The sequence below is a fragment of the Dermacentor albipictus genome, chromosome 1 (genome assembly GCF_038994185.2).
Source record: "Dermacentor albipictus isolate Rhodes 1998 colony chromosome 1, USDA_Dalb.pri_finalv2, whole genome shotgun sequence".
Taxonomy (NCBI): domain Eukaryota; kingdom Metazoa; phylum Arthropoda; class Arachnida; order Ixodida; family Ixodidae; genus Dermacentor; species Dermacentor albipictus.
Window position 1 is genome coordinate 157,265,994 of NC_091821.1, and position 14,790 is coordinate 157,280,783.

At 42.4% G+C, this 14,790-nt stretch overlaps 1 protein-coding gene across 5 annotated transcripts in view; it reads left to right on the top strand.

Annotated features, from left to right (window-relative positions):
* The window catches only part of LOC135916573 (golgin subfamily A member 2-like), a 154,117-nt gene that overhangs the window by 25,561 nt on the left and 113,766 nt on the right, over window positions 1–14,790 (top strand). For all 5 annotated transcript variants that reach the window (XM_065450007.2, XM_065450006.1, XM_065450009.2 and 2 more), the window contains 4 exons: window positions 4,864–4,970; window positions 5,523–5,581; window positions 5,690–5,750; window positions 7,694–7,864. In XM_065450007.2, the coding sequence (XP_065306079.1) occupies window positions 4,864–4,970; window positions 5,523–5,581; window positions 5,690–5,750; window positions 7,694–7,864 (398 nt within the window). The remainder of the gene's footprint in view (window positions 1–4,863; window positions 4,971–5,522; window positions 5,582–5,689; window positions 5,751–7,693; window positions 7,865–14,790) is intronic.

The following is a 14,790-nucleotide window of genomic DNA, read 5'->3' on the forward strand; positions in this document are numbered from 1 at the left end:
TTTGAATGCCTTTTTTCTCTAGAGATCACTTACCACAGTGAACATTTGACTTTTTAGACTCCCTAGGGACCATGAAAACAACGAAAAGTCGGGCAGGCTGAAAAAAAAAAAAAAAATGTATGCCTTTAACTGCTTTCAAGGGCTTAAGTCACCACAGCCACATCCGAAATTGCTTTAAAGGCCTGCCATTACAATCATTACGCATCTTGGTGCCCATAATGTGACAGGAGATGGCGCATCCGCATGTGTATAATTAAGGAACACACATTATTTCCCATGACAGTGGCCCCTTTGCGCTCTCAGTATGCTTCACCCCAATAAATTTCGTTTGCTTTACCGCGTAAACCCACTGTGTTGCGGCGAAGCTGACTATCATGAACTGGCATTATTTATTTATTTATTTAAAGATACCTTACAGGCCTTAAAATGTTGCATTGAGTAAGGGGGGCAGTACATAGAAAATATATATAATATATGACATCTATAAAACCGTAACAGTTTACAAACTGCAACCATAAGTGCAACCGAGGTGAAAAAGAATAACTTAGTTCACTATTGACTAGGAAAAAAAAAAGAAAACAGTATAATAACAAGGAATGAATCGAACAGATTGTTTTCAATGTAGTCGTGTAATTAACAAGACCAGAGTGTTAAACAGTATTAAAAAAGAAAGATGGGAAAGGTACTAATGCAACATTCCGATGGAAGGGTAAACATAGTGACATAACGGTACTAATGTGACAATAAGGAATAAAACATAGTGCAAGTACAAGAAAGCATTGTGTGACAACCATAAAACCTCACATTTCTTTAGTCATGTAGTTAGTCAAGGCGTCACGGAATGAATCGTAGTTGGACCGGCATGCAATGCTCTCCGGGAGCAAATTCCATAATCTGATAGCATGAGAAAGAGCAAAGTAATGGCATACATTTGTAGAACCGTAAAGGTGGGGCATAGCTGAAATGATTACGAAGCCTATGTGACGTGGAGTAGGGTTGTTTCAAGCATGCGGGTGCTCAAGTGGAGTGAATGAATTTGTGGAACAATGATAAAAGGCCAATGTCTCGGGGAGTGCTCAAGGATTGTAATGAAAGCTTAAGTTTTAGTTGTGTTGCACTGGACTGGTAGCTGCAATAATTTATGATGAAGTGGCTTGCTCTGTTCTGGATCCATTCTAACGTTTCAATGAGGTATTTCTGGTGAGGGGACCAAATGGGAAGTGCATACTCGAGCTTGGGACGAATGAGAGTTAGATAAGCTAGCTTGCGAACATTAGAAGGAAAATTTTTTAAGTTGCCAAGTACCCCGACGATTGGGAGGCGTTAGCTGAAATGGACGTGATGTGCTCTGTCCAAGAAAGATTCGATGTGAATAGAACTTCTAGATACTTATAATGTGTAGCCATTGCAACAGTGTAATTATTAATTTATATGGTAAGGATACGGTGAGGTTGTCGACTTCCGGGTAAACGACATTACTTTGCATTTTGAGGTATTTAAAGTCATTAGCCATTTGTTGCACCAGCTAATAATTTGTTAAAGGTCTTACTGAAGAACGAGGTGATCATCTGAATTTTTAATTGGGCGATGAATTATTCAGTCGTCAGCGAATATTCTTATAGTGAAGGACACATTGTGAGATAGGTCGTTAATAAAGATTAGAAAAAGCAAGGGACCGAGGACGGTACCCTGTGGTACACCAGAAGAAACGTCTGTTACGGAGGAAGAGTAGTTATTTGCAACAGTAAACTGCTGATGATTAGACAGAAATTTACGGAGCCATGACAAGGTAAGACAGTTCAGTTTGAGAGCGGAGAGTTTTGATATTAGACGACAATTTGCGACACGGTCGAATGCCTTCGAAAAATCAAGAAACAAGCAATCAATTTGTAAGTTATAATTTAGGTTAGTGTGTAGATCTGTTGTAAATTCAAATAACTGTGTCTCGCACGCACGAGAGGCCCTTCCTAAAACCATGCTGATTATGAGAAAGGAATTTGTTAGTCTCAAGATGTCTGTAAATTTACAAAGGAATAATATGTTTGAGCAACTTGCAGGGAATGTATGTCAAGGAAATGAGATAATTCTCACAGGAGTTTCTGTTGCCATTTTTAAATACAGGTATAACTTTCGCCATCTTCCATTCTGTGGGAAGGTGGCCAGTTGCAAGTGACTGTCTGAATATGTGACATAGAACTTTGCTTGATATTTCTACCGTATTCTTTAAAATCTTTGAGTTTATACCATCTACGCCACGTGAAGAAGACATCTTCCAAAGAGAGTCCCTCCAAAGCGACTTCAATAGGTTCCATGTATTGGTAGCTTAATTCTGAAACACGAGGTATATTCGAAGTGTTCTCCTGTGTAAATACAGAGCTGAAGAACAAATTAATGACCTCCGAACATTTGCTGTGTGGAATAGGAATATTGCTGCTGTTTTATAATGACAATTGATCGGATTCGTTGTTAGGCTTTATTATGTTCCGAAACTTGGCAGGATTCTTCTTAAGCAGCTCGGGAAGATCATTAGAAAAATATTTATCCTTAGCTTCACCTAAAGCTGAGCAGTACGATTTAATGTAAGCTTTGTAATTCTGCCATGCAGTTGATGTGCGATCTCGCTTAGCAATATTATACAAGCATTTTTTTCTTATTCCTCATGCGCTGAAGCTTTTTAGTAAACCAAGGGTTAAACTTATCATTCGATATATTGACGAGTGGAATATACTTGTCTGATAATGCGCACGGTGTATCTTTAAACATTGTGGGGATCGAGGTGCCTCTCTGCACCTCGTCCTCCAGCTTGCGTGCTGTGCTCAGCTCGATCTCCGGGAACTGCCGCCGAAACAGCAACATGGTGGACACGGCTAGCACGCCGGAGCTAACTTCCCACGCAAACCGTGCTTTTCTCTCCCTGGCTCAAGTCGCCGCACGAGCAAGTGTCACCAGGACTTGCCCTAGTGGAGAGGCCCCCGGGTGGCCTCTCCATCCGAGCTCTCTTCGGCTGAGCGCTTCATCGCCGTGGCAGATGCTCAGAGGCCCGTAATGAGTTCCCTACATAGGACCTTTGCTCCCGCGACTCCTCATTCTCGTGCTTGGTGGACCGCTTACCGGTTAGCCCTAGCGCAGTGGGCACGCATACTCGATCGGTCTTGCGGTGAGCCTTTGCCTGTAAGCGCCCTGACTGTCGCACTGTGCTGTATCTTGGGTGAATAAACGTTTGTTTTTTGGCGATCTGACTCTGGAGCCTTCTATGCGCCGTGTCGGAGAGTCGACGAATGGATGGATGCAAACAACTTTATTTTAAATCCGGCAAAGTTTGATGACCCAGGCTCAGGTCTCCTATGAGGGGATTTCGAGGCCTTGTCTCGTTGCCGCCTCTCGGGCCTGCTGGACAGCCCACTCTTGCGTCTTGAGGTTGGAGCTGTGCAGAGTGGCGGCCGACTTCTACGCAAGAGCCTCCGGAGCTACTGCCATTGTAGCTGATATAACATAACCCTGCCGTAGCGCCTTTGTGCGTTGCGGAGTGGAGGAGCATCGTGCCCTTTTCTGACCGTCACTCGTAGGGTGAGCCTTGTGCAAACCCATCTCCACAACATTAGCCAGTTTTCTTCAATGGATCTATCGTAACATGATGGCCACATTGTGTTTACGAAGACCTTTTCAAATTCTGAGAATATTGTTTTATAATCATCCTTACTGTAATCATGAATTTGCTTTCTCGTTACACCCGTAACTGGTGACTGTGTTTATTGTTATATAGAGCAAATGGTGGTTGCTGAAACCATCCAAGTATTCTATGTGACCTATTGTTTCAGGTGCAGTACTAAAAATAAGACAAAGAACATTGGCACCACATGTGGGTTTTGTGACAGCTTGAAAGAGATTGAAATCTAAAGACTAGTTGATGAATTCAGACGATATATGACAAAGAGATAAATTCATCCAATCAATTAGTGGATAATTGAAATCCCAAGAAGATAAACTAAATCAGCCGGGAAGAGTTCCATGGCTTTGTTGATTGTGTTGCGCAGAGCATTGATGAAAGAATTGTTAGAACCTGGTGCATGGTAACTATTACCTGCAACGCTTACATGCAACGCTTTAGACCCTTGCTGTGCTTTCCACACTTCGATGCTATCGACGAGGATGACAAAGGCAAAGTTGGTATCATTGCAGACAGCAGTGAATCCTTTAAATGAAGAACACGCCACTGAACAGCAGGAAGCCTGATAGTGAGTGTCGAAGCAGCTAGACCTAACAAGAACACAAAACAACTTCTGCTGTCAGCGGATCGGCGTGCAAGAGCGCTGGTTTGAGGCTGTGAAATAATCAAAATGGCGGTGGTGGTTACTTGCAGTCATGGGAAAAAGCCTGAAAAATCGGATCGCAAAGAGTTTCGGCGTCTGAAACGTCGGATGTCTTTATACATAGCTCTATGGGGTACGTTGTGGTGCCACGAAGGTAGCAGTAGTGGATGGGCAACCATAACTGTCTTAATATTTGGAGCTTGATGTGAAATATAACACAATATGCTTTCTTGTGCTGATTATTTCACACCCACAAAAAAACATATTGTGTTGGCACACATATGTGTTGGTGATATAAGCAGAGGAATTTAATGTTTATGCTGGTTTCCAACTATAGAATAGATGGTCATTTTCTTTTTTTTTAATTGCAGTAGTGGTAATCTTCAACTTTCGCTGTCTGCTTCGAGCTACTGTGTGACGTGATGTGTGATCTTCCTGGAAGTACAGTCTGAATTTTACTAGTACATGTGCCGCAGGAATGAACATGCATACATGATGCCAGGTTTTGTTGGAATGCTGAAAGCTTGTGCTTCCATTCTTGTGGATCGTGCAGTGGAAACAGAAGAGCTACAAGGTAGGCTGAAGGCTCTACGGGAGAGAAACAGTGACCTGGAGCGCAAGCTCAGCACAGTCAGCAGCCAGAGTCAAGTCCAAGAAAAAGTACGCTGCATCTTTTACATTTATAGCTGTCTGCAGTATTTTCAGTGTTCTCAGTGTCATTATGATTGTCTATTGTGGGGCTCAGTCCTGGAGGATGTTATTTGGAACACCCTCACGGTTGGTGCCACCACACTGTAACCCTACTTGATGCTGTCGCTCATGCATAATAAACAATGGAGAGCCTGAGATGTGTAGCTTAAATGACTGTGCCATAAAAAGTGAAATTATAATGTAATGCTAATTATGGCTGTGGAAGCAGTGATCAATAGTAACATGAAAATCACTATAGAGTGGACATAAATGAAATTGCTACTGCATTTAATCACAAGTGTTACACCCCGCTATCATCTTCAGCATATTGTGAGTAGCACAGGGTTGGGGGTTTCTTGGTTTTAGAGTGTTATAATTGCTGCAACACATGGTCTGATATCTTCTGTGCTTTATGCTGTTCCCTTTTAAGTTTGCCATTTTTCCTGAAGTTCAGCACTCAGGGTGTGTGTTAATTGCATTAGCATTGTTTGTTTTGACTTCTAATGCATTTTACATTTTCAGAGCACCAAGGAATCTCAGAGAGAAGTGGATCGTCTCAACACGGAAAACTACAGGCTTAGGTGTGTTATAGAATGAACTTTAGAAATTAGCATTTGGTTACTTTAGTGCAGCACCTGACTTTCTTTAATTTTTTTCCCCCCTGTTCCTGCTTATGCTTTTCTAAGTAGCAAGTCCATGGAAGAGCTAAGGCAGGAGCTCGCTGAACTGTCTGAGAAACTGAGCAGAAAGGTGTGTACTAGTTTCTTACCAACGTTTGTGATGTGTAATATTCATGGGACATAATGCAGTATTAAATGATTTAGCTTGTAACTACTATTCTTGCTGTCGCGTGTGTCTTTTCTTTTATTACTGAGAGATGAGAAAGTATGCGTCTAGAAAAATACAACAGATAGCGGAACTACTTCGGAGCTTGCCAATTTCATGTTACTGTGTACCTCTGACTGGAGAAAGTGGAGAACGTATGAACACATCACTGACATGGTGGGAAAAAAATGCAGAAACATACCGGTACATCCGCGATACTGAAAAGATTAATATATGCATGCTACTGCGATAGTGGTAGATGGGGGATGAAAGGCGGCGATAGCAAAGAGAGCACGAGGAGGAAAGTGAAGGAGTACGGTATGACAAAAGTTTGAGAAAAAAAAGCGTAGTGCCGTGGGAGATGTGTTCTGCGGCGACAGTCGCTAAAAGATGGCACCGAAGTAGCGCGCGTTGGTCTGTTCACTGATGATGAAGCACTGATGAAGCACGTCTACTGATACCACATATGGAAACAAAGTGCTTGTCTGTGGTGGCTTTTGTGAATGGCGCCCATGCGTCACCCATTCACTGCCTGTCTCGATCTCCCAATTAGCAAGGCAGTTGCACCGCACTTTGCTTTGTTTGCAATGTGCCGTATGAGATATTGTCTGTGCCCAACATTGTATCGCGAAATGAACGCAAGTGAAGAGCTGTGCTCAAATTGTGCATTAGGGAGTATTGTAATTGTCGGGGAATTCTTTATGTATGCTTAGCTCACTCCCCTCATAATTCAGTGCAGCAACTACTCTCCTCCCACCCTCATAGATCAGGGCAGAAACTGCTTTCCTTAGCAGCATTTCTGTGTTTGTGTAGCTCACTCTCCCCCACCCTCATACGTTGGGGGTGGCTATAAAGGTGCAGGAAGCTGACCTATGTGTACGTAAAAACATTGCTAAAAAAGCAGTTCCGGCCCTGCCCTATTTCTTTAAAGGTGGGGCTCATTTGTCCCACTGGCCTTTGAGAGTATCAGTGAAAAATTATCGGTAACCGCTTCCCTTGGAAAGCGAACTGAAGCATGATGGTCAAAGCGGCACAGCAGAGGCCATACACAAAAATTTTATGCCGACATTTTGCTAGAGCATCGAACACCAACAAAATCAGGATCTTTTTACATATGCATCCTTTGGCATGTGCATTCACAAGGGCTCATAAGGGTGAGTTTTGCGGATGAGCTATTGCCTCAGGATACAAAAATGGGTTCTTATTGTGAGCTAAAGGTATAAATCTAAACAGGAAAGAGGAATAGCTTATCGGGCATCTTGAGAACTTTTTTTCTTGTGAGAAAATGTTGGTCAAATCATGCAAGCGTTCCCACAATGAAAACAATTTTTCTAGCTTTTGCATACTTGCCACCACGTAGTACTCATTTAAAAAAATATTCTCTCATGAAGTATTGAAACCTCTAGATAGAAGGCAGCACCAAACAAACAAGATAAATGCACTCTTTTTTTCTGCTGAGAAGTGTTTTTGTGCACATCACAAAGTGGGCCGCATATGTCTCATTGTTCTACAAAGGGTGAAAGCAACATTCCTTGTTCCACTACTGTGCATCACTTCAAGTTTGCATCTTCGTTTGAACTTCTGTCTTGTTTGGATTACTATGTGTTCAAGAAAGGCAACTTTACTGTCCTTCAGATTCTATATTGTAGATTACACACAGCTTTTTCATATTTCTATTGTGTGAACCTGAGTACTGATATAATTATTCATTACATTTTTATTGAAATCGCTTGCAAAACGTTTTCTTAAAGGGCTTTCATTGTAATTCACAGTTTCTGTGACCAGGAAGCTATATCATTTCCTGCCTGAAACTTTGGAAAGCAGTTGTAGCCCTGTTGTTTGTGACTGGCTTTACCTTGTGGCTGCAGTCAAAGGAGGCTGAAGAAGGGCAGCAAGAGCTGGCCAGGGTCCGGCAGAATCTGTCAATGGCTCAGCTGTATGCCCAGCAGCTTGGAGGAAGCCAAGCATCTGAGGAGGCATTGACCCGCATGGAGCAGCTGCACCAGGAGAAAGTACATTTCGAGCGCCGTGCTGCTGAGGTGTGTCTAACATACCACATGCTTTAGTTGGCAATGGGGGCATGCGTACTACCATTTATTTAATGGTACTCAAGATGTAAGCAATTGGATTGCATCTGATAAAAATTTTTGAAGACTGATCATCAAGTATGTAAGGAAAAACTTGACATAACGGTAGTACATAGCTCCAAATGAAGCCAGAAATATCAAGTACATTTAAGATTTGGCTTAAATGGCATGAATGGTACAGGCAGGTAGAAAATAATTTGGGATCTGCGAGTGGTGCGCCTAACTGCATTCTTGCACCTTCTTAACAAACCAAGCGCCTTCTGATGAAACCTGGCCTTGCGCATGCGTGTCATTTCATGCACGTGTTTCTGCCCATATACCCACTTTTTGCCAGCCTGCTGTCAGAATTGTGATGATTGCAAAAGATTATGCTAGGAGAGCAGTGTCTTTTTCAGCCATTGTGACGTGTAACAACGCACTGCACACTTCACCAGTCAAAAAGGACAGTGCTCTCCTTGTGCAATCTTCTGCAATCATCGTGATTCTGACAGAATGCTGCCAAACAGTAGTAATATGGGCAGGCACATGAGCATGAAAGCAACACGCATGCACCACGGACAGAAGGCACTTGCTTCGCTAAAATGTGTGAAAATTCTGTGGCATGTGCTCAGAGATCCTCAATTTTGTACCAGCCAGTAAACAGTGGTCCTTTATGAAATGGATCACACGAGTGCGTGGCCTGTGCTCTGCAGAGGCTGCTTACAGTGCCAGTAAGTGGCAGCAAGAGGAAGCACATCCGTGTGTGGCATCATCTGTTTGTGCCCAGGATAGCCAGACACGGGTGATAAGCCAGTTTCACATGCAAGCGATTTTGGGCCAGAAACGGCGCGGCGCCCAGCGCATGAGCAAGCCCCCTTTCCCAATACGTACCACTTTTCTCGTCCTTGCAAGTGACACACACTTCCATAACGTAAAAGTCAGCATTGGTCGAATCGGCCATGTCCGTTGGTGCCTGAGAAGTGCTGCTTTGTTTCCATGTGTTGTTTTCGAATTCCATTCTTTGGAGCGAAATTGTCCACACGGGCTGTTTTCTTCTTGCCTATTTTTTCTCCTGATGGCGACCCCATATCGGTCCGGACAGATGGGACAAAGCGGCAGTCCATACTTTTCATTCACAGCCCATGTAGGTGTTTTTTTTTCTTCTTCACAACTCCGAGCTAGCATGTTCGTAGCTTTATTTGGTCTTTCTTCAGTTAAAAGGTCATGTACCCCAAACTCTATAAGGGCTACTGCCTTTCTACTCGAAGGCTTAGAGACGAAAAGGGGCATGAGCTTCTTTGAAAGCCATGCATAGGCCTCTTGCATTGGGGTGACCGAAATGGCACTCGAACGCCTTGCGGCATTTGAGAACAAGAGCCGTGGGCAGACGTGCACATTCTTTAAGCCCAAGTTGTGGAAATACGAGCCTACCTATTCCTTTGCTTCCATATGACTAATTTTATGTGCATGTACTTAGCAAGGCTTTTAAGCTGTTGCCTATAAAGAGCTCAAAGAGACATAAATGTGAATATAAGAAAGTTGGATTAGCAGTTTGACACACAGTATTTTTACTTTCTGCAAGGTTTAAAAGTGCAAAAGTGGAGCACCAACTTAATACACCGATGAAACCTGCAGCTCAAGTGCGCCAAAACATGGAAACGGGGAGTGAGGCTCAGCTCTTGGGAAACCGCTGAAACCTGCGGATTAAAGGCGCTTTCCACAAGCAACACTTTGCATCACATCAGCACGCGTTGCGCCAAAACGGAGCATGTGAAATGAAGCTGCGTCTGTGGGCCGCGGTGCCACTCAGCCGCGCTAACCACTACTGCGCTGTCACTTGCATGTGAAACAGGCTATAGGCAAGCTGCTGCGGGACTCCCTCCCACATCAGACAGAGGAGCCAAGGGGCAGGGCCAGCAGCGCAGTGTCTGCTGATAGCAAACCATGCTCGGTACGCTAGAGCACTGGAAACGTGGAAGTGCCAACATATGTCTGCTAATTAACAGGTACTGCCAGCATATTTTTTTCAGCGAGCAGCTCTGGCTCTCCGCTTCCCGGCGTTGTGTGAATAAATCTCACCTGATTCGGAGGGGTTTAGGAAAGAGTGATGTACTCGGGTCAAACTTTGGCATCATTAATTAAACATAATTAAACTAAATAATTAGGCTTTGTATAATTTCAATGTTTCTTAATTACATATTAGGATGAGTTAAATATATGATGAAGAGATTTGTATGGGTAATTAATTAACAATTAAGAATAATGAATTATGTCTGACTAATTTCAAGTGCCCGTAATGATTCTTGATTAGGCTCCATTGATTTAAGCTTAGTCACTCTTGATTAGTGCAATAATTTAACATAAATAAATATTAATTATCTTATTTTTCTTAATTATCCACAATTAATTGTCATTATACTTAACACATTCCATCGTAATTATTCATACTAGCCTTTCATTAACCCTAATTACTCTTATACCTCTTCAGTTCTCGCTACATATAGTAATAATCATATATCTCAGTTGTCATATGTAGTCATAAGGCATTCTGATATACAGTCTAGGCTCATTACAACGAACCCATGTACCACAGACTTACGGATATAACGGACCATATTTCAACCTTAGCTTGCACTACCTATTTTATTAACGCGACGAAGTTTGCTTTTAAAGGACTGCGCTACAGTGGACTATTGGCTACATCGGACAAAATTAGCTTTAATTTTTGTGAAAATCGGGCGTATGAAACAGACTTTTGCCGTGTCTACACGGGCTCACAACTGGCTTGCGAGGGTCAGCTGTCGATCGATCGCGACTGAATATCGCGCGCGTGAGGAAGGAAGGCGGGGCAGCAGTGCGCCGTCTTCTTTCGCGTGTGAGGCACGATGGGAAGGCTGTTCTATTCTGGCAGCTGCTGCTTATGGCACGGCCGCTGCACGGCGGCGCGGGCATCATATTTTGAAAGCGATCTGCGATGTGGACAAAGTGCATGCCCATGCGGGTGCCGTATCTTGAAAGCGATCTGCGATGCAGACAAAGTGTGCCCAGTGCCAGTAGCTTCGTATGCACTGTGCTTTCGACGTTTAGTTCGTATTGAAGCGAGAGATACAGTAGCACGAAGGTCACTTTGTTAGCTGCTGTTACCGTGCTTCCTTACTCCGTTTTGACAGCAACTTTCCGCGGTCATCGAGTGAGATGTGTTCATGCTTACCTGTGTGCGTATGACACCATGCTTGCTAATTTATTTATTCAAAATTTATTCAAAATACCCCCAAAGGTTCTCATTACGAGGGTATTACATGGGGGTTACAGTTAGTAAGCAAATGTTTACAACTTTATACGGCCAATAAACCTACTATCCTTACTTCGCATAGCTGTCTACTAATTTGCTATCCAATCGGTGCTTTGCCTCACGGGTGAAACTGTGACTTTTTTGTTTGTTTTTTACTTTAGACGTTTGTCACTCGCTCTTTGCAATAACTTTGTTGCACATAGCAACCAACCCTTCGGATGTGATGGACTTCGGATAAAATGGCCATTTTTTGTCGAATTATCAGGGTTCGTTGTAATGAGAGTTGACTATAATGGGTGTTCCGGCTAATTTTATTCAGCCAGAGTTTAAAAATATGCGAGTACGTAGCTGGACAGAACCAAGGTAATGTTTTTAGCCGTCGCTTGGAAATACTCAAATGATAATGTGTTCATTCTCCTTAATTAGATAATTAGTCTTAAATAATTAATGCACTTCTCAAACATTCTTGAGAATACACATGAAGTGCCTCGAGCGGCCAGTCTTGCGGCAATTTTTCGTGCATTTGCGGGCTTTTTTCACGCTCGGAAAAACACTTTTATGTAGCACATATTGAGCAACAGAAACCTGTGCAGTTTTTCATTTTGCTCTACAATTTTATCATTGACAGGTTTCGTCTAATGATAATACTTGGGAAGTTGATTAATAAATATAAGACTAATTATCTAATTAGGCGGAATGAAAAAATTAATTTGAGTATCTCCAAGTGACTGCAAACAACATCACATATTTTTAAACTGGCTCAAGTTAGCTGGGACACCCTGCATGCCTCCATAGGATCCTTTGTATACCTATGCATAGAGTGTAACGCGTTACAGACAGATGGATGTACAGAGTTCCGAGAGAAGTGCTAGAATCCTTACGCATTGATATGCGCTGGGAGTATCTAATAACTACTGGGCGTATGTTGGCACTTCCATATTTCCAGTGCGCTTGTGTATCTAGCGCAGTTCGCTAGCACCAGACGCTGCACTGCAGGCCCCGCTCCTTTGCAACAGTCATGTAGAGAGGTGTCCAGCTAATTCCAGCAGGCACTTGCCTATCGGCCATGCCTGGTTACTCTGGCCGCCATAGATGTCAAAAGCGGACATACTTCATCTTGCTGCCACGAGCTGGCACTCTAAGCAGTTCGCAAAGAGCATAGGCCACGCAATCGCACGTTCCTTTTCATAAAGAACCACCGTGTACATTATGAGAGTGGCTGTTGTGCTTTCTCTTGAGTCATTGTCTTGCTTCCACCTCCTGTTAAGGGGATGAGGTTTTGTGGCCTTCAGCAGTGTCTGCTTGCAGCTCAAACCAGGTTGACCATCGGAGAAGGTTCACCAGGGCAGGCGAGGTGGTGTAAAAACAAATAACAGAACTTTAATACATCATGACAGGTGAGCGGTGCGCTCCAAGACAAAAAATACAGAAATGTTCAGTGTGCGTGCACCTATACACAAGGGCAGAGAAGATACGTCTACATGTAGTGGCTCGCTTGCTTTATTATGCCATCCACCATCCGGGCAACCTCATTCTCTGCTGCTCCCTGGTAGAGGGCCTTATCTGGACATGTTGGGTGAACCCACAAAGAGGATCATGGGAGGGAAACCATTCCTTGGCATAGAGGGGCGGAACGTAGGACAGAGGGAAGTAAGATTTGCACATTCTGCGCATAATCCCATCGCACACACCTAGTGGACAAGTCATTTTATGTTTATGAGCGTGATGATGAGGCACGCCGTGTCCCAGTCATTTGGCATCTGTTCCATTCATTGCTGCACCAAGTGAACTGTAACACTCCTCTTACTTTTTCTGTTCTTTTCTTCTTTCTTTTTTTCTTTGCTGTACTTACAGAAACTAGCAATCTCACTGAAATAATGGGCTTTTAATGTATGAAAGCGTTGCCATACCTTTAGTCACAGTGTATGCTCTGTCAAAGCAAAAAATTTATTTTGGAAATTAGTTATGAAACATTATTGTAAACCAAGTAGGGCCTTACATAGGTAGCTTCGTGGAGCCAAGCCTCCTTATTCAAACATGGTTGTTTCAAATAAATGCCTGTGGAGATGGGAGTAGATATCCCTTTTCAAATCTCACGTTAAGTGTGGGAGCATTGTATACCTGTATTGTACAACCTTTGTCAGAAAGTTCCAGGACTGACCTTGTAAAGAATAATTTATTGAAATTTCAAGTTAATGACTCTAGGTCTTAATAAAGGAAAAATGAGACATCCACCCAAATGTAGCTAATTAGCTATGTTTGGGTGGATTTATCATTTTCCCTTTATTAATTATGTCTCTCCACCTTGCAGGTTTGTGCAGAAAGATTATGTCAGACTCTAGGTCTTATCAAGGAAGTCCCCTTGACTGTCTACCTACATTTCTTGAGGTCATGGAAGCATGCAGAGAAAGTTTCATTCTGAATGCTTTTCAGAAAAGTACATTGCTGCCATATCTTCATGACACTTCCATTTCAGTGAAAATTTCACTCCGGGAAACAAAAAAGTCACATGGTAACAGGTCTGGTGAATATGGGGAGATGGGGTGGAACAGCAATATGGTGTTTGACCAGATATCCACAGACTGATAAAGCAGAGTCAAACAAGAACCACTGTCCAGATGACGAACATAACTGTGCCACCAAATTGCATGGCAAATGCGTTTTAGCACATCAGTGTAGAATTTTTGTTGTATTGCCTGCACTTCAGATAGATACCCATGATGCACAAAGTTTCTAGGAAAAAAAAAAAAAACATGTGGTTTACATTGTCTTTGTTTTTCATTGTTGACGCTTAGTTCTTTAGAGGGAGTGAACAATGACCTCACCATTCAGCACAATGTCATTTTGTAGGAGGGTCGTGCTAGTAGCATCAACTTTCACCTCCGGCAATGATGCTTAAGGGGAGATGCTCCTCGACGCAGCTTTCTTTTTATTACTTGTATTAGAGGTTTCAAATTCAGTCAAGTATAGAGTTTTCTATGCAGATTTCAAATATGGCACTACTTTTTATATAGCTTTTATAGTTTGAGTTATGTGATGCACAATGCCAAAATATAGTCATTTTATGGGCACTTCTTTACGTAATAAATTTTGACAAAAAGTGTCATGCTGTAGCTTGTTTAGCTCTTTGTAGGTCGCAAAGTGCCAATATCTAGCTGAACAGTGTGTACAATTACTGAAACTCTGCAAAAGAATTTGAACATTCCGACAAATTTTTTTCTCAATTCTCTAAAATGTAACCATGTACTTTTGAAACTTACTGCTTGGAGATATTGCAAATTCAAGTAGATATTAGCACTGTACATAGCTTCAAAAGTATGTATGGCAAATTTCGTTACTATAAGGCAATTGTAAGTGTACAAGGTTATTTTCATGTGATTGTGAAAAAAATTAGTTGACGGGTCCTAATTAATTTTTTATAGTTCCAGTAATTGTACATACTGTTTGAATAGATATCGGCAGTTTGCGGTCTGCAAAGAGCGAAATAAGCTACAGCACAAAGCGTTTGGCAAAAATTTATTACGCAATACAGTGCTTGCAAAATCACTCTATTTCGCCATTGTGTAGGACTTAACTCAAGAACTGTAGCAGCTACGCATAAATTAAT